At 42.3% G+C, this 19937-nt stretch overlaps 1 protein-coding gene across 5 annotated transcripts in view; it reads left to right on the top strand.

Moving 5' to 3' along the window:
• The first annotated feature begins 9029 nt into the window (after positions 1–9029).
• PKD2 (polycystin 2, transient receptor potential cation channel) overlaps positions 9030–19937 on the top strand; it is a 217766-nt gene continuing 206858 nt past the window's right edge. For 4 of the 5 annotated variants that reach the window (XR_005066505.1, XR_005066506.1, XM_037046130.1 and 1 more), the window contains exons 1-2: positions 9031–9716; positions 17108–17221. Coding sequence is in view for 3 of the 5 variants with exons in the window: in XM_037046130.1 (XP_036902025.1) it covers positions 9137–9716; positions 17108–17221 (694 nt within the window). In the remaining 2 variants the exon portion in view is untranslated. Of the gene's footprint in view, positions 9717–17107; positions 17222–19937 lie in introns of all 5 variants that reach the window. The other variant, XM_037046131.1, reaches the window with a different exon arrangement.

The following is a 19937-nucleotide window of genomic DNA, read 5'->3' as shown; positions in this document are numbered from 1 at the left end:
TGAGAATAAAAAAACTTAAAACTTTTTAAAATTACAATTTACACTCAATATTTTGTATTACTGTCAGGTGCACAGCATAATGGTAGACAATTATATGCTTTACTAAATGTTAACCTTGACATTTCTAGTATCTAGCTGTCACCATACATATTTACTATGATATTATTCATTACATTTCCTATGCGGTACTTTACATGATTATTTCATAAGTATAAATCTGTATTTTTCAATCTCTCCACTTAAAAAGACATTTTTAAAGGGTGCCTTGGAATATTATTTGCATCAAGTTGTCAAAGTTGTAATTTAATAATATTAAAAAGGACTGGTAGGGTTTAATATACCACAAACTCTCTAATCTCCTAACTCTTGCAGACAGGGAGGCTAAGCTAGACACCCTATATGCCTTGGTTAGCACACTTAGCTACTACCAGGTAGTTCAATTATGTGTTCATATACCACCCACTGCATATTACTAACACAACTCTTAAAGTCTGTATGACCCACATATACTGAAATCTACTTCAGTTGCAAGGAATGGAAAATCTAACCAAAAATAAATTAATTAAAAAAGAAATTTGGGGGCTAATAAAGTCCAGGGGTAAGCTCTAGCTTCATTTGGTGATGTAATCAGAACCCACTCTTTCTCCATCTCCTAGTACCCACATAAGACACAATGAGTCAGAATCCTGGGTGTTAGACTGTAGACTGTTATTTAAAAAAGAACAGCAAAACCTTCCCAGATGCCATACAGAGCTTCTTGGGCAATTGCTTTATCCGTGTATAGCTTATCTTTGCAAGCTAATTACAAGCTTCTTGCAGGCATAGGCAAGTTCTTTTGCATCTTAATCACATCTAAAATGGGCTAGATGGGCATTAAACAGGTGTTCTGTAAAGTTTTGTGGATCTGAGGATGCTGTCCGTCTCATTTATGTTGGCATCAAAGGGCATTTAAAAATATTTTGATATCACTTTGGAAAATCTGGGCTAATGAAAGTACAGTTGTATTTTGTATTCAAAGTTTTTGAGAAACTATACCAAAATAATATTAGTGAATAAATTTGAGTTAATAAATAGAAAAAGCTTCACACAGTATTCCACAAAGCTCGGTTCTTGGTCCTGCATTATTCAAACATTTTTTGAATTTGGATAAAGATGTAAATGATAAATATTATACCTGCAGCTAACAAAACTAGGATATGACAAATAATAAAAATGTATTTCACGGTGTTTTTAAATAGCTTGGCCACCCAAACATTACTACTGGTTCAATTAGGCTGTACTTCTAGTTTCATATCATACCTACTTTTTTGTATATATATTATTGGCTCCACTTTTTCTCTGAGCATCAGGTTTTGGCTGACAACTTGTCTAGACTTACATCCTTACAACTCCAGATCTAGTGGGTAGGGAAGCTTTCCTTTTCCAATTACTCAGAAAAAAAAGTACTGTCCTGATTTCCATTGAACAAAACCAGATTCATGCCTGTTCTTAACCATCAATCACAGAGGCCAACTTAACATGATACTCTAGTTGGCCAACCCTGAGTTCCATGCTCGCTACTTGGAAGCTACGGGTAGTATCAGCCACACCCGAGGCACACCAGAATGGACTCAGAATGGGAGAGAGTTGTTACCCAAGAAAATATTGTTGATGAGCAACTAAACAACAAGCCAAATAAGCCAAGGGCTGTGCTCTCTAGGATCTTAACTTTTATTCAATAAAACAACAATGTTAACAGTTATTTTCAACTTGATGCGGTAAATGTTGTGACCAAGGCTCGAAGCACAGGTGGCAAACATGAAGCCTGTGAGTCGAGTCCTGCCCTCCACCTTATGTTATCCAGCCTGGCACCTTGTTCCTACCCAGCTGATGTGGACCAGGCCCGCGGGGTGCATGTGCTGTGGCTACAACAAACAAACTCACACAGACTAAAGAAGTCTTATGGAGAAAAAGGGAGGGCATGTCAACTGTCTGAGTGAGAGAGGGGGCCCCAACCCCTGCCTGGACAGGCTTTTATTGCTTTTCTGGGCACATCACATCGAGGATGATCCTCATTTACTAGGCACATGTTCACCGTAGGTGATTACCTTTTACAAAAACAAAGGAGAGGATGTTGCTAATTACATCAGAGAAGAAGGATATTTGCAAATGAAAAGGGAAGTGTGGTTGAACTGATTACACTTGTCCTTCAGAGGTTTAGAATAAGTTTTAGGATGTTTCTTTAAAGATATGCAGTATGAGCACAGGCCTGGGAACCAGAGGATCGTGGTTTGATTCCCAGTCAGGGCACATGCCTGGGTTGCAGGCTGGTTCCCTGCAGGCCAGGTCCCAGCAGGAGATGCATGAGAGGCAACCATACATTGATGTTTCTCTCCCTCTCTCCTTCCCCTCTAAAGATAAATAAATAAAATATTTTTTTTAAAAAGATATGCAGTAGACATTTTCTGCCTCATTCCAGGGTGAGGGAGTTTTAGCAAAAGCAAGTCTCAAAGCAGCCTAGGTACAATTCATGCCTGGTTCCCCAAGGGAAAACCTACCTGTGTGAGTGGGTCCCGTGTGCCAGACCTTGCCCCCCATTGGCATTTCCAAGTGGGGGCTGAGCTACGTTCCCCATGCCACGCGGAACGGTTCCCTATGCCCAGCGTCAGTGCCAAGTTCTCACTTAACTGTTAAGGAGTAGTTACATTTATACAGGCCTAAAATTACATTCAACCCTTGGAAGGCAACCAGGAAGCTGATGTGGCCCCTGGTGAAAATGAGTTTGACACCCCTGGTTTACAGGGTACAGGGCCAAGTAAATTCAATCGGGGGGTCAGGATCACAGCTAAGGTGACACCCAGACAAGAAAAATAAAATAAAGGAGTTTATTGTCATGAAACCATTTTTATATGAAATGTTAAAGGGACCTATTAAAAAAAACAAAAAAGATCAAATATATGAACAATAAAATGGAATAAATATATATCAACAATTTAATCTAAAAAAGAAACTAAGCAAACGAGAACAGAGACAGAATCATGGAACAGAGAGTATTTTAATGATTGCCAGATGGGAAGGGGGTATAGAGGAATGCATGAAGAGGTGAGGGGATTAAGAAATACAAACAGGTAGTTACAGAATAGCCATGGAAGTATAATGTACAATATAGGAAGTGGAGTAGACAAAGAACTTATATGCATGACCTGTGAACATGGACCATGTTCATAGTGTGGTGGTTGCCTGAGGGAGTGGGACATGCCAGGTGGAGAGAGGCAATGGGGGAAAAATTGGGACAACTGGAATAGCATGAGCAATAAAATATAATTTTTTAAATATATTTTTTACAGACTTTATTTATTTACTTATCTTTAGAGGGGAAGGAGAGTGGGAGAGAAACATCAATGTATGGTTGCCTTTCATGAGTCCCCTGCTGGGAACTGGCCTGCAGGGAACCGGCCTGGAACCCAGGCATGTGCCCTGACTGGGAATCGAACTGCGATCCTTTGCTTCGCAGGCCCGCACTCAATCCACTGAGCTACACCAGCCAGGGCTAATTTTTTTAAAAAGAAAGATATTCCCAGGCATCCTAGACTTGTAAGCCTGAATTCCCTTGAAGTTAGGAATCTAACATTGTCCTTGGCATCTATCAGAGACTCTATAATTGCTTGATGAATTTATTACTATTCCATCAATATCCCTTCAACAAAAAATATGTTAGAATTAATAAGGTCAATATTTAACCTCATTATTCAGAGAAGGAAACTGAGATAGATAGGTTAGGTCATCAGAACCACAGTGTCAGCCAACAGGGTGCTACGATAACCCTCTCAGAGGCAAGGATACACCCAAACCAAACTCCAGACGTGAAGAAAACCACAAATCTCAGCCTCGTGTTATTACGACAGTAGAGAAATAAAGTGAAAGTTTTGGTATGAATAGCAGTCCTTATAAAGCCCCAAATGGCAAATTTTCTTCTAATAATTTCAGATGTCAAGTGGTAAAAATTTATTTTACAATCTCCTTGAATAAACAAGGACTGGGAAACTAATGGAGGAAGAAACATGTTTGTTTGTGTGGGTTGCTAGGCAACATCACACATGCCAGAGACTCCTTGTGAAGGTGGAATCTGTGGGGCCAACTGGTTCTCCAGCTTGGGTCTACTTAGTTGGTTTACACTGGAAATAAAAGCAAAACAGGAAACAAACAGGCAATTCTAATAGTATAGAAGTCAGCTGTAAGAAGAAAACTAAGTACTAAATCAGATTGGACTGTTTTAAAGTTGCCTTTTAAAATAGCTTTTCTGAATGTCCACAGTAGTACTGAAGCTAAGAGGCGGACTTTGTATTCATGTCCCCAGAAAAACCTGCCACATAGATGAGATAAATTCAAATAGAACCCATGCTGTTATCTATCCAACAGGGTATTTGGGGCCCTATAGATTGCTGACATCTGTAATATGGCAATGTGATTGTGGCAACCAGATGAGGAAAAATATGCTTGTACATCTCACTTACCTATTAAGGGAAAATTTTAAATGAGATATAGAATTTTAAGATGAATATTAAAGAAAGGAATTCTGTGGATAGGAAAGAAATCTACAGCCTCAAGGACTGCTTCGGTAAAAGCTAGGAGCTCTGAAGGGGAAAAAAACTGTGTCGACGTAAAAGCACAGAAGAGAACACTAGTAAGCCAGAAAAAAAATAGTATTTCATGGGAAACATATTGGCTGTCTGGTGTAGGTTTTATGAAGACTAAGGACTGAAATTAGTAGTGAAAGTCCTGAAATGTAAGGTTTAGGACACAATGGACCAAATTACATTACACAAATATTGCTGTGAATTTTTTAAATCACATATCTTGCAATGATTTGTAATTAAAATTTGGGTAAGCATACAACTAATTCTGAACTATGTATGTGTGGACACATTTTCAATCAACCTGAATACTTTTCAGGAGAAGGGTATAGTCTTGGGAAGAAGCTTTCAGATTTTATTTTAAATAATTGACGCTATTTTTTAGCCCTGGCTGGTGTAGCTCAGTGGATTGAGCACGGGCCTGTGAACCACACGATCACGGTTCGATTCCCAGTCAGGGCACATGCCTGGGTTGCAGGCCAGTTTCCAGCGGGGGACACACCAGAGGCAACCATACATTGATATTTCTCTCCCTCTCTCCTTCTCTTCCCCTCTAAAGATAAATAAATAAAATAAAATCTTTAAACAATTATTTTAAATAATTGACACTATTTTTTTAAAAGAAAGACCTAACTAGTCACAAAATAGAGTCTGTACTTCTTAACATACACCTGGCGCTCTCTCCTCACACACCAGCAGGCTATCTTCTCAATCCCCATTAGAGCTGAAAGCCTTCATTAATGACTTGATATTAAATTATATTCTTGATATTAAATTATATTTATTGTTATTTAGACTAAGTATGTGTATCTCTCCAATGAGATTATGACTCCTCAAAGGATCTGTCCACATAGCATTTTGTTCCATTTAGCATATTTTAACTAAAGTAATAATGTTATTTACTATGCACAGTAAAAGTGCAGAATTTGAACCCAATGTATAGATAAAATTAAATTAATTTGTGTTTTCTGTTATTCCTTGATATTGTTTTCCTATTCAGGATTCTATTCTGTAGGTCTCTGGACTATAGCCCTACTAGCAAAAAAATAGTAAGAACGAACAAGAAATCAACACACTAAGCAGTAATCTGCTGTCTTCTAAACCTTCAGCTGTGGAAAACCAAAAACATATTTGGGAACAAATATCACAAGTCTGAGAATAGCATTTTGAGCTGTGACTCTGTCATAGCTTCAGAGGGGCTTAAATTCTTTCCAGGGCCGCCAGAGCCCAGAGCAGCGGTGCTGGCTCGTGGGAGCGACATGAAGAATTAGGAAACCCCAGGCTCTGTCGAAGTTTTAGTTGTGTGACTCAAAATTACCGCACCTCACTACATTCATTCACTCCCTCAACAAATACTCAGGGAATGCAGGCTTCTGAAGGACGGGGCGCTTCGCCTGTCTCATTGATTGCATTCTCTCCTAACGTTGTGCCTGGAGTATAGTAGCTGCCCAAGAAGTGTGTGTTGTAGAATGCTCTGTGGTGGGCATGGAGCCTCTGTCCTCAAAAAGATCATAGTCTGGCTGGGACGAGGACTCCCAAATGTGCGATTTAAAACAGATGAAAATTTTTATCATAACTAAGATCTAAGAGCTAATAATAGCTAACACTGAGCATTTACCATGTGCCAGACAGCATTCTGCATGTCTTGCCCGCATTCATTCACTTAATCCTCACACCAATCCTGTGACCTGAACACTATTTCCATGTTCATAGGCACAGGAAGAAAAATAATTTTCCCAAGGTTGCACAGCTAGGACATGGTAGAGCAGGATCTGAACCCAGGCTTCTGGATTAGCACAGCGTAGGCACAAGGCAACGAGTAAGTCTGACTCAAGGACAACTGAAGTTTCTTCTATCTATCTGGGTAATGGCATCACTGGTGATAAGCACTAGGGATCCTGGGTAAATGTTTCATGAAAGCCCATCCATTCGGGACATATTGGTGCTTCTGAAACTTAGGGTGCCCCAGAACCCAAAGAGAAGATTCGGCCTGAAATCCTGGAGATTCTGAATCAATAACTTGGAGTGGGGACCCAGAATCTGTATTTTTAACAAGTGACACAAGTGATGCTGATAATGTTTTGATAGTTTTTAAAACACTGCACTAGAGCTATTCTCCAGCTTCAGTGCAGTGTTTTGCCTCAGATTCTGTGCTCTCATTTCAGACCTGGCACTCCTCTGGCCACGTGTCTGTTCCAAGTCCACTGACTATGCAGTCCGGGCGTGCTTTGCAGGGCCTCACCAGCTTTGGCAAATCTCTGGATTGCAGGCATTGTAACCCTGACCCAGGACAGTTATTCGTGGTTTATTTGTCGGCCTCCTTTTGATGTCAGGAGCTGTTTCATACTCTGCTCTATATGCCCAGGAAAGGTCTTCAGAATGAACTGATGGATAGCATGAGTCATACCTGTGCTCCAAACCTACCAGAACTACCTTAAGCAAAAGATGGGTACCTAAATAGGTAAAGGGCAGGATCAGGTGATAGGTAACCATGATTACCTAAATACAAGCAGCGTATTATGAGTACATAGGGAAGCAACAAAAGATGTTGCAAAAGGACATATAGGATGGGAAACCATGATAGAAAAGTTGATGGGAAGTTGTCATGGGCTGAATTGTTTCCCCATCAAGAGTTCATGTATTGAAGTCCTAACCCCCTGTCCCTCAGAATGAGACTGCATTTGGAAACGGTTTTTCAAACGCATTTGAGTTAGGCCCTGGCCAGTGTAGCTCAGTGGGTCAGGTGTCATTCCGAAAATCAAAAGATGGCCAGTTTGATTTCAGTTTGGGGCACATGCCCGGGTTGCCAGTTCTGGGTGCTTACAGAAGGCAACCAATCAATGTTTCTTTCTCACATCAATGTTTCTCTCCCTTTCTTTATTCCCTGCTCACTAAAAATAAATAAATAAAGTAAAAATAAATAAAAGGTTAAAATGAAGCCATTAAGGATAGGCTCTAGTCCAATATGACTGGTGTCTTTGTATGAAGAGGAGACTAAGACAACGACAGAGAGAAGAGACTGTGTGTGGACAGCGGAAGAGAACTGCCATCTACAAGCCAAGGAAAGAGGCTTCAGAAGAAACCAACCCTGCCAATACCTTGATCTCAAACCTCCAGCCCGAGGAAACTAGTTTCTGTTGTTTAGGTCACCCACTCTGTGCCTTTGTTACAGCAGTACTGGCAACCAAGTGCAGGAGCAGATCATGAAAATTTGTGAAGCCACACAACGGAAGTTAAATTTTATCCCGTAAGCTCTCAGAAGCCCCCAGAGGTGCCTAAGCATCAATGCACCATAAGCAGCTTTGGTTCTGGAATGTAATTTGGAAACACTGGAGCCCAGGAAGTGGAGAATGGAGGTGGAATGGATACTATGTTGTTCCAATGTGGAACAGAACAAGACATGAGCTAAGGGCTTTGGACTAAACCAACAACAAGGAGAATGAGAAAACAGAGGTCTTACCAGAGAGACATTTGTGGGGCATAAGTAGTAAGATTTGGGGAAGAGGAGGTGTAGGATGAGAAGGGATGAGATGATCATGAAGTGTAATTTAGAAAGTGAGGAGGATAACAATGCTTCAAATCTCAACCGGGGATACGGGGATACAGGAAATGAAGCAGGCTTGATAGAGCAGGGGAAAATATAACCAGTTTGTGGGCAAGTTAAGTTCCAGACGTTTGCAGAGCAAAGAGTTACTTGGTTGTGCTCAGTGGAGTGATAATAAAGTTCCGGACCTGGGGCCTGATATGAAATTCAGGCGCCAGCAGGCCCTTGCAGGGGTGTCAGGGAGAGGGAGGGGGATGAGCTCACTCTGGGAACGCCAGCGATCTGAGAGCCCCAAGCCAGAACCCACGGGGTTCCACAAGGGTGGAGAGAGGAGTTGACCAAAGACTGAAGAAAAAATCCGAAATGCAAAAGAAGATGGGAGAGGAGGGCCGTCAAAAGCCAAGGAAGTTAACATTAGTAGTTTTCAAAGGAAGAAAAGCTTTCGTACCCCAGCTGAGGGTGAATTTCACTATTTCACACCATCCCACAAAACTCTCTCTCTGTCTTTGTCTCTCCACTTTGGTAAGTCGAGGCTAAAGTGTCTGGCAGTTAGCAGGGACCCAAACGTGATCTCGGGGTCGCGGAGACTGTGACTGCTCCGCGTGCCCTTTTCTCAAAAGCGGGCCGGCAGGCGAGTGGATGGGTCAGCGACTCTGTCCCCGCCCGAACCCTTTCACCCGAATGGAATGTGGGCGCGCGCGCTGCACTCCGGCTCCCTTCTCCCTTCGGAACGCGGGCCCGGGCGCCTGCCGCGGGGGCGGCTCCCTCGCGCCTCCCCCCGCAGCGCGCCCGGGCGGCTGGGCGAGGCGAGGCGAGGGGGAGGCGGGCCAAGGGGGCTGGCGAGGGACGCGGGACTGCAGGGAGGTCGGGGGCGGGGAGCAGCAGGCGGCGGGCCCCGGGAAGAAAAGAACATGGCTCCTGCGACGGGCAGCGCCGCGCGCTGTTCGGGGCAAAGGCGCGCGGGGCACCAGTGACCGCGATGGTGAACTCGAGCCGCGTGCAGCCGCAGCTGCCCGGGGACGCGAAGCCGCCGCCGGCGCCCGGAGCGGCGGGCCCAGGCCGGCCGATGGCGGGCGGTGCGGCCCCGGGTGGCCTCCGCGAGCAGAGGGGCCTGGAGATCGAGATGGAGCGCATCCGGCAGGCGGCCGCGCGGGACCCCCCGGCCGGAGCCTCCGCTTCCCCGTCTCCTCCTCTCTCGTCCTGCTCGCGGCAGGCGTGGAGCCGTGACAACCCCGGCTTCGAGGCCGAGGAGGAGGAGGAGGAAGAGGAGGTGGAAGGGGAAGAAGGGGGGATGGTGGTGGAGATGGACGTGGAGTGGCGCCCGGGCAGCCGGAGGTCCGCCGCCTCCTCGGCCGTGAGCTCCGCGGGCGCCCGGGGCCGGGGGCTGGGGGGCTACCACGGCGCCGGCCACCCGAGCGGGAGGCGACGCCGGCGAGAGGACCAGAGCCCGCCGAGCCCCAGCCCGGCCGGCGGTGGGGACCCGCTGCATCGCCACCTCCCCCTGGACGGTCAGCCGCCGCGAGTGGCCTGGGCTGAGAGGCTGGTTCGCGGGCTGCGAGGTAAGAGCGCGATCCGCGGCGGCTGATGCTCAAACCTGAGCCGCGGGCGCCGGCCCAGTCCTCGCCGCTGCGGGTTGCTTTTCGGGGATCCACCTCGCATCCCCCTTGCGTCCCAGCCTGCCTTGGAAATGCATTCCCCAGCTCTGCTAATTCTGCTGCATTTCCGGTACCCAGAGCCGAATTCCACTGCGCCCTTGTCGGTGCAAATTTACTGGGCACGTCCTTCTCTAAAAGAAGAAATGCTAGCATATTTTTTTACTTCTGGAAATAAGTGAAAGTTGTATTAAAGTGAAAAGCGACATCTGGTGGGTTTTGTTTTTTTTTTTTTTTAGTAGGGGAAAATGAGTAGTACAGCTATTGGTGGATACACTGTATACTTGCTAATTTCATTAAATTAAAACGAAAATTCTGTATTAGCATCCATGATCTCCCACAGGTCTTGATCTCTCATTGCCCCTTATCCCGTTCTCGAAAGAGGGTGTTGCCCAAATTGTGGGAGGAGTGTCACTGGGTTGTCATTGATGTTTTGAGTGTGTGGTTGTTTTCTGGGAGAGGGTGCTGTTGAGAACACCGCGAACAGAATAAAATTATATCTTTGAAAACAGTTATTTGGCCATTTCTAATTCTAGGCATTTTTCTAAAGCAGTTGCAAAAAGTTACATTGTTTTTTTTAAATTTAGAAGTATGTTTTTAAATAACTAAATTAATGTTCTTTGAAATTCCAACAAAGCATTGAAGTCACCAGATACCAGCTGTGTGTAAATGTGTTAGTTCAGTGCACCCAGCTTCCCCAAAGGCGGGGAAGGGTTTTTCAAACTTGCCAGTGTCTGTTAAGAGGACACAGATTTTCCAAGAGCAGATGGGAATCCTATTTTTTCAAAGTTTTGTCAGAGACATCCTTGGGAAAGAGTTGCATTTGGTTTTACCGCCTGAATTATTTTAATCTCCACTTTTAAGAGTTTCCATCCTCAATTCTTTTGAAAATTTCCCTTCCCTTCTCTAATCTTTCTGTCTCTTTTGCAAATTTAGCGCGCGCACGCGCGCGCACACACACACACACACACCACCCAGGTGTTTTTAGTAACGTGATTCAGGCCAAGTCAGGCTGCATGCATGTAGACCCCAGTCCTACCACACATTGGCTGTGTGACCTTGAGCAAATTACTTAACCTCTTTGATCCCCAATGTTTGCATTTTTAATTCATAATATTTGGTTCTTGACTTTGAAGAATTAAATGAGATAAGGCATGTAAAATGTATAACAAGTCTCTCCCATATTGTGCTTTACATATTAAATCATAAATTCTAAAAAGTGGACATTTTGCTACTTGTTTTACATTAGTGTTTATGCTAGTTAATTTGATTCAGAGCATGAAGGAACAAAAGATCCTTTTTGAATAACCTGTGTGAATAGATTACCAAAAGACTTAGTATTTAAGGTTCAAACCCCAAATTATAAACAGTTGACCCTTGGACAACCAGAAGGTGGGGGGCACTGCTCCTCCTTTACGGCTACAGTCAGCCCTCTGCACCTGCCGGTGCCCAGGCACAGACCAGCGGTTGAACAACTGGGCTATGATTTGGGTGGGTCAACTGAAAAAAATCCTCATGTAAGTGAACCTGCTCCGTTCAAACCCATGTTGTTCAAAGGTCAAGTGTGTTATCTTGCATTGTTTTAAATGTGCTTTCCAAAAATATTCCTTGAAGTGAGAGAGGAGTTTTTTATAAGTTAATATGTACTAGTAAATCATGATCCTTTTAACTAGACAAACCCAGAGAAATAAAATAAATAATGGTGAATGAGTTGTGATTTTTGTCCCCTCTTGGGATACCAGTGACAGAAATCTTACAAGCATTTTGTAAGTAGTTCTCCAGAATAAGAACAGAAAGTAGCTTTCAGTTTCCAAAGGTGGGGGAGATTACCTCACATTGGCTGCTCAGGGACTTCCCTGGAGGTCTCCTGCCTTCCTGGCTTTACACAAGATTCAAACTTCCTGGGACTCGGGCGCTTGTTTATTAAATGGGAGAGGAACTGTTTCTGGATCTATCTCCTTAACCGAAGTAAGATAGTCAAGAAGGAATGTTTGAGGCCTGGCTCTGGGAAGCACTGTGCCTAACCAGGGGGTTAAGAATGCATCTCTTCAACTACCCTCAATGCACCTTTAAAAAAGCAAACAAACGTTTACTTTTGTCTTAGCAAACTCTTTTTAGTGCAACGATACAATTTAACACTCTACGTGAGTTATCAATATTTTCTGACTTTCCAAAGTCGTATCCCAAAGAGGGTGACAGTTTTTGAGCAGAGCAGAACTTGCTGAAAGGGAATGGGAGGCAGGCGGTGTGCTGTGTAGGAGTGCTTGCAGAGAGGGGCTGGAGGACCAAGCAGGGGGCTGCCAGCGAGGGGGTGCTGAAGGCCCAGACCAAAACAAGTGAAGGATGGCTGAAAAATGTAGACTGCCCCAAACTTAAAGGTACCCTCAACGCACCTTTAAAAAGGCAAACAAAAGTTTACTTTTGTCTTAGCAAACTCTTTTTAGTGCAATGATACAATTTGACACTCTACACGAGTTATCAATATTTTCTGAATTTCCAAAGTCGAATATATTGCGTAATATGAATTTGTGTACTAACTTGTTAAAGTCATTTTTTGTGTGTTATTTTAGACATATATGCTTTTGTTTTGGTTTCTGGGGAAATCATAAAGTACTAGCCATCTTAGTCAGGGTAGGCTAAGCTGTTAAATCAGACAGAGACCTGTTTCCACTCACTCTGTTGTCTCATCATTGTCCATTTCTAGAACTTTGTCATCATCCCAAACAGACACTCTACCCATGAAGCCCCAGCTCCCCATTCCCCTACTCCCTGCCCCTGCTAATCTCTATTCTACTTTCTGTCTCTATGAGTTTCTGTATTCTGGGCACCTCAGGTATTATTAGTATCATACAGTATTTGTCCTTTGGTGTCTGGCTGAGTTCATGCTTTGACAGCTCATCCGTGTTGTCGCATGTATCCGAACTTCATTCCTTTTGGTGTCTGAGTAACATTCCATTGTATGTGCCACAATCTGTGTATCCACTCGTCAGTTGATGGACAAACACTTCGGCTGTTTTCACATCTTGGCCATTGTGACTTTCCTTCATTTTAATCCAAACCTCATCTCATCACTTCTTCCCTTTCCCTTTTTATTTGCACAAATGTGGAACAATGAGATGCTGTATTTTTATTGCCATGGGGATTTTTTTGAGGGAGGGTTGCTACTGTGTGATGAGGTTATGCCAACAGCAAAATTTGTTCAGTCAACAAACATTTATGGAGAGTCTCTTGTGCATAGTCCTAAGGATATAGAGATGAATCATACATCTCCCAACTCCCAAGGAGCTTTGAGTTTGGTGGGAAAAACAGAGATGTAATTAAATAATTACAATGCCAGATCCTCATGTATGGGAGGGACTCAAAGAGGTGAGGCCAGAGGAGTTTAAGCTTGATTTGTGTTTTGAAGGATGGAGGTTGGGGTGGGGGGAGGTGGATGAGGGGAAGAATAGCAGAAGTAAGACCAAGCGAGCCTGTAGCTCTTTGACGTTTTTTCTTGTAGACAGTTAAAGCCAGTGGGGGCTTCAGGCAGCGGGCTGATATGATCCCATTTCAGTCTGAAGATGATTCTAGCAAGAATGCAGAGAATGGGGTAAGGTGGATGGTGCTGGTTGCTGGGAACATAGGTGAGGAGAGGCCTGACAGAGAGGGGTGACAAAGGGGGCAGCAAGACCATGTGAGCTGGGGTGGAAAGATACTAAATTAAACAGAGAGAGAAACTGCCAGAGTCATGGTCCAGCTCCCTATGAGGGTTAGGAAAAGAGCCTGTTCTAGAATGAAACCCATGTTCCTGGCTTGGCACCACTAACCGAAACTGGGAAAATATGTTTCTAGAAAAAGAAAGAAAAAGACAAATCTCCGGGAGGGATATGTGAGTGTGTTGTCTGTGGAACATGCAGGTCAGAACTGGTGGGACATAGGCATATATATATTTGCCTGCACCTCAGGAGATGGCTGACTAGAATTTGAGATTCAGGGCCATGTAATGACTATTCTTTAGGAAAGGGACTAAGAGGAATAAAGTCACAACGCTCTCTGACAATGTCCCTGAAGTTTAAATGAATATTAAGGAGGATTGTATTTGTCTAAACAAGGCCCACATGTGTTTGAGCACAGAAGCAGGATTCTCCTATGATATAAATGCAGTGAGCATTTAGTCAGACGATTCAGAATGAACTCAAAGTCCATACAAATCTGGGTCTTTACACCATTCTGACATCTCCGCATCAGGAGTAGGATGTTTTATAGATAGACCTACTTCTGAAGCATAGACAGGCCTCTTCCAGCCTCTCTCCAAGCTTTACACATAATTCCCAGAGCAACCCTTAAAGAGGTACCCTCTCCCATTTTCAGATGAGGAGCGGGAGGCTCATGGTATTAGGGGAGGTCTTAACCCACGCAGGGCTGAGCCCTCATTTGAACTCAGCTCTGACTCCAAGTCTCTACGTTGTCCTTTGTCATGATCAATAAAGACATAAGGAGTTAGTGTGTTTTACATGGGACGGGGTTAATCTGAGGCAAAAGCTGCACAGCGAGTCTTTTTTACCACGGAACTGAGATATTCACAGATGAAATGATACAATAGCTGTAATGAGTTTCAAAATAGTGGGGAGGAGGAATGGGTGAATGGAGGTTGATATTGAGTTGACAATTGTTGAAGCTGGGTGAGAGACACATAGGACTTCACTGTATCATTCTTTCTGATATTTTTAATGTATTATAAAGTGAAAAGATTTGGGAAGCATTTGGATAAAATAGTTGCAAAGATGGTAGCATTTTTTCAAAGTCAGTTATTTATCTGGGACGCCTTTTGTGTTTTGGATTATCCATCTATATTATCCATATTATCCATCTATATTATCCATATATCCATCAATATATGAGTTCCTCTATATTGATGTTTACAAGTAACACTGCACAAGGGAATATGCACCCTCGATGACATGGTCCGACTTTGGGCTCTGGCAGTAACGAAACACCCTAGTGAAGAGGAAGGAAGCGGGGTATTGCTCAGTGTCCCCTGCATAGCACGTTCTCTGTAACAGCTGAAGGCGCTTTATGTACTGAACGTGGAATGCCCAGAAGGTGCTCCCTCCACAGCTGGGACAACTGTGGGAAAAGACAACAGTTGATTTTGAAGAATGGTGCCATTTTGGAACTCTGTCCTTAACCATTCTTATTCTGTTAGCTCTGTAAACATGAGAAGTAGGTAGCAACAGGACAACTAGCTTTCTACTTGCGGGTGCAGCTATTTCTCATCTACCAAAATGTAAAGAGGCCCCTGTACCCACACTCAACCTACACACCAGTAAGGAAATTAGGCGGAACTTTTAAAGCAATAAGTATTCGAGGAGGTAAATAGAGTCATTTAGAAAAGTAAATGCATGAAAGTATATTATGTAAAAGTATAAATAGTCCTGGCCAGTGTGGCTTGATTGGTTGGAGCTTCAGAACCTTGTACACCAAAAGGTTCTGAGTTCAATTCCTGGTCAGGGCACATGCCGAGGTTGTGGGTTCAATCCCCGGTTGGGGAGTGTATGGGAGGCAAGCAGTCAGTGTTTCTCACATTGGTGTTTCTCTTTCTCTCTTTCTCTTCCTCTATCTCTAAAATTCAAACATATTTTAAAAAATAAAATAAAAGTGTAAATAAAGGGACTTGTTTCTTCTCATTTGAAATGTCTCGTCCAAGGGTTGGAATTTAATTGCCATAGACCCTTGTCAGTTTAGCTGGAATATATTTGAAAGGAGTTTGGTTTTTCTATTTATAGGTCAAGCAGTACCACTTGTAAATATTAGGAACGACGACTTACTTTATAGTGTTTATAAACCACAGGAAAGAGTGAAATCACTGACCCAGTGAGGCAAGGCAACAGTCTGTCCTGATGGAAAAGAGACTGACAATTTTTTACGTGCTTATCTTGGGCCTGGCCTCTGAAAGAAATGTACCCAAAGAAATGGCGTGGTTGTGTCCAGGGCTACTGAGCCTAACATTTGGCTGCCTCTGTGTTATTCTGAGTTGTAATTTTCCATGTCAGATAAATTTGTAATAATTCTTTAATATGATAGTTTCAGCGAACAAACATTCTGCCTGCTGCATTTCTTCTGAGTGAGTAATTCCTTGACAACTACCAGATCTTGGCAGAAGCAAACCTGGTCATAAGTTATGCTTCACTTTCAGTGTGGTGAAACCTACGATGTGTAACACGGTGTCTTTAAATCCAGATGCTGGTTTTCCTAAAGGAAATTTGGGAGAAAAAACAAAAGGAAATGAAAGACTCAAATGTAGGAGTAGAACTAATTTATTATTATAGGCCATAAGAATACATGAACACTAGTGATGAAGGCGTTTCTGCGAAGTGGAAGACCATGTACCGTTTTTTCCCGGTTCTCCGCGTGGGTTGGTTGTGGCTTCAGTGGCTCTGAGTTTCAGTGATCCAAGGGATTAATGTCTGTGGAATAAAAGCGTGAGACAACCAGGCAGGGAGCAGGTTGGCTTCCATTAACAGGCAACCTAATCTAACTGAAAAGATGGAGAAGTTTGTCTTTTTTGGAAAACATTAAGTCTCTTCCGAGTAGCCAGCAATGTGACTCTACCACACTGTTCACTAGTAGGGGTTTGGAAGGCCACCGCGTCTGTCTGCCAGTCCAGAGCTGCGGTAACTCTGTCCAGCAGCCTCAAGGAGGGTTATGTCATCTTTGCTCAGCCAGCCCAACACTTTTTCCATCTGTGAAAATAGAGAACATGGTTGCTGCCTTTACTTTCTCCAAAGACAAAAGTCGGCAAAGTTATTATGTTTAATTTAAAGATCGTGTGTTAATGGGCACTTTAAAAACCTGTTAAGCTAAGCATGTTTAGTGTAGTCAATTGCTACAGTTTCTTAATGAACAGACATGGATACAGAGGTTTTCAGCCAGTGTGTCAGAAACTTGATAGATGTTTCCTTAGGGGAATGAGGCTCCGACGAGGACTTCTTTTCCTCAGGGGTGACCTAAAAGATACCATTTGCAATGTAGTTTCATCATGTACTGAGTTTAGTAACAGGATGCCTACCAGGTTGTGTCCTCTCTTGTATAGAAGGAGCTCATGTGTATGCACGATTATTTAATCTCTGTTTTAGACTACCCTCATTTCCTGTTACCTTTCTAAATTTTTACTCAAGACTCCTGCTAAAACAATTTCCACGTTACACTCAGAGCATGCTAAAATAATAATAATAATAACAGAGAATTTCCCTTAAAGGTTATACTCTTTTATGTGTTTTCCTTTGCTATTCACAGGGTTTTCTTTTATTATTTTAAAGGTCTCTGGGGAACAAGACTCATGGAGGAAAGCAACACTAACCGAGAGAAGTACCTGAAAAGTGTTTTACGGGAATTGGTCACATACCTCCTTTTTCTCATAGTCTTGTGCATCTGTAAGTAGAGCATTTCCTTCCACGAAAAAGAAAAGTTTTGGAAATATTTGACCTGTCAAAATCATAATGAAAAGGAATTATATGTGCACTACAAGGGTTAATTTAGAAGTTGTCTGCTTTCAGTTCCAATTTAGAATTTGGTAAAGCTCTCTTCTCTGGTAAACATTAATTAAAATTCAGCATTATCTGATTGGCCAGTTCATTGTCAGTTGTGACCATTTTCACTCTGAGATGCCTATGGCAACCTGCTATACACCAAGAAACTAAGTAAAAGGACTTTTGCATTTGATTTCTTAGCAATAATTACAGTGTCACCATTACATCAATTAATGTAAAGTCTACATAAGAATTATTTTCAGCAAAATGAATTTACAAGTGTAACTTTCAGAAAGTACAAATAATGTCAACCTAGTATTGCTTTTATGAATATACAAAGTCCCTTCCTTTTGGATTTAGTGTGTTGTATAAATGCCTTCATTCTCCAGCAATCACCAGATTTTTACTCTACAGGAAACCTACTGCAGACTGATTTCTTTCTTTTTTCTCTCTTCTTTCAGTAAGTCCCTGCATCCTCTGGGAGGGAAAGGGAGAGAAACCTTAGCCAGAAGTGGTTCTTAGAAACCATTTGCTTCAAAGTCCAAAAAGTCACAGGCAGTGGATTTATCCTTTGAGTTTGTGAGGCCTTGGATGCCAGAGCTCTGTCCTGTCCCTCTAAACCCTCATGGGAACAGCCAGGGCACAGATGGGTGACCAACAGGACCTCTTCCTATCCTTCATTCTTAAAGGTTCACACGGCTCTTAGAATGAGTTTCCCTCTTTGCACAAAGAGAGAATCAAAATTTAATCAGTACTTTAATAATACCATTCTTATTACATTAAATAAGAATGAATGACCACTTTGAATTTAATTGACTAAGCACTAAAAGCTTCCTTAAAGTAATTTTGTGTTTAGTAGATTTATAAAATGAATAACAAGATTTGTAAGTTGGACACAAAAGCTTAAAAACATCAAAGTTTCAATATTTGTAATTTTATGAAATTGAATATTGATTTATTTAATGTCCCCACACTGGTTTCTACTAACACTAGTAAGCTCTTACTGAGCTTTAGAAGGGTGTGTTTTCTTTGTATGTTTTTCTGAGACGTTGCCAATCCAAGTAGGACTTTAAGGCGAAAAATAAGTTATTTAAGCTAAAAAGTATGTGTATATGAACAAATCCATTTTCTTAGTTTTTTTCTCACGAATTTTCTGAAATTTCTTGTTACTTGTTTAGAAAGAAGTATCTCCTTACTTTTTAAAACATTTTATCTGACAGAAATGCTGAAAAGCTAGAGATGATTTGTTCATTACATTGAAAGTTACAAAGCAAAAGATGTGATATTTTTAACTTTTATATTCTAAGCTGTTAGAGCTTTGAACACTGAAGATGAATTTGCTCCCTGCATAGAAATGGTGCTTAAATATTAAATAACAGTAGCCCTAAATATTAGCAAATTGGTTAGACTTATTATTACATTTTAATACATAAATACATACATACATACACATACATACATACATATTTCTTTTGCAGAATATACGTGCCCTACAAGTAAATCCAGAATTCTAGTGGTCCTAAAACTGTCTGAGCATCAGAGTGACCAAGAGCACTTTTTAAAAAATCACAGTTTGCCCAGACGCACTAAATCAGAGCCTCCCACAAGTGGCCCTGGGAAGTGGGTTCTCAGATGCACTCACAAGTTTTGGAAGTAGGCCAGATAAATAAACTGAATAGCTAGAGTTTCAGGAAGCATACCTTAAGGCATGTAACTAATTGTTTTTTTAATTTACTTTAGAATGTTTATGCTTTTTGTTCTTTTACACACTACTCACATTTTTGTCTTGTATTAGTAGCTACATATTTTACATAGCAAAGTTTTATTTTTAGAATATAGTAGAATTCCAGGTTAAGAAGGGATCTTAGAGGTCATGTGATTAACCCTCTACTGAATGAATGCTGACACTCCCCCTGCCACTCCCTGTCAAGTGGTCTGGCCACCCGCTTCTGATCGAGCCAGAGTTCCAGGTTGAGAGTCTTGCTTCCTTAAATTGTTCGTTACATTTTTCTATAGCTATGTGCGACAGTTCATCCTTATATGAAGCCAAAGTCTACTCGCATCTAACTTTCCCTCTTGGAGAATTCCACTCTCCAAGCCCACACACACCAAGTATCTTTTCCATGTCTCCTCTCCAATTTAGCCCATCAGAAGTGTGGAGATGGACATCGTGCCTCCCTGTCTTCTCAAAGTTAAACCTTCCCAGTTCCTTTAACTTTTGATCATGTGAGTGGAGACATGCTTTTGAGTGTCCTCCATGATAGAAACTCCCTTCGGTACATGTTCTGTTTATGAGAGTCTTTTTGAAAGCACTGCAGGTGTCTCACAAGGAAGCGTGGGGACCTGGGGCTGTGAGCATCCTCGTCCAGACACTACACTGTTCCGTGCACCCTTCCGTCACTGAGTCTTCCTGGGTTCCATGTGATTCCTTAGTCTCTTCACCCAAAACAGTAAAGCACTGTGACCTGCAGCTGCTATTTGAGCACCTTTTCCTGGAACATAGTGGAGGACCTCCCTTTGAGCTCTGTTAAATTTTATCTCATTAGGATCTGCTCATCCTTCCAATTCATTGAAATTAGCCTGGATCTAGATTCATTCATCTCATATATTAGCTTCACAG

Source organism: Sturnira hondurensis, unplaced genomic scaffold (genome assembly GCF_014824575.4).
Source record: "Sturnira hondurensis isolate 20B ecotype Veracruz unplaced genomic scaffold, ASM1482457v3 Scaffold0004998, whole genome shotgun sequence".
NCBI lineage: Eukaryota > Metazoa > Chordata > Mammalia > Chiroptera > Phyllostomidae > Sturnira > Sturnira hondurensis.
The sequence above is the reverse complement of the archived record's forward strand: the minus strand, read 5'-3'. Positions and strand labels throughout refer to the sequence as shown.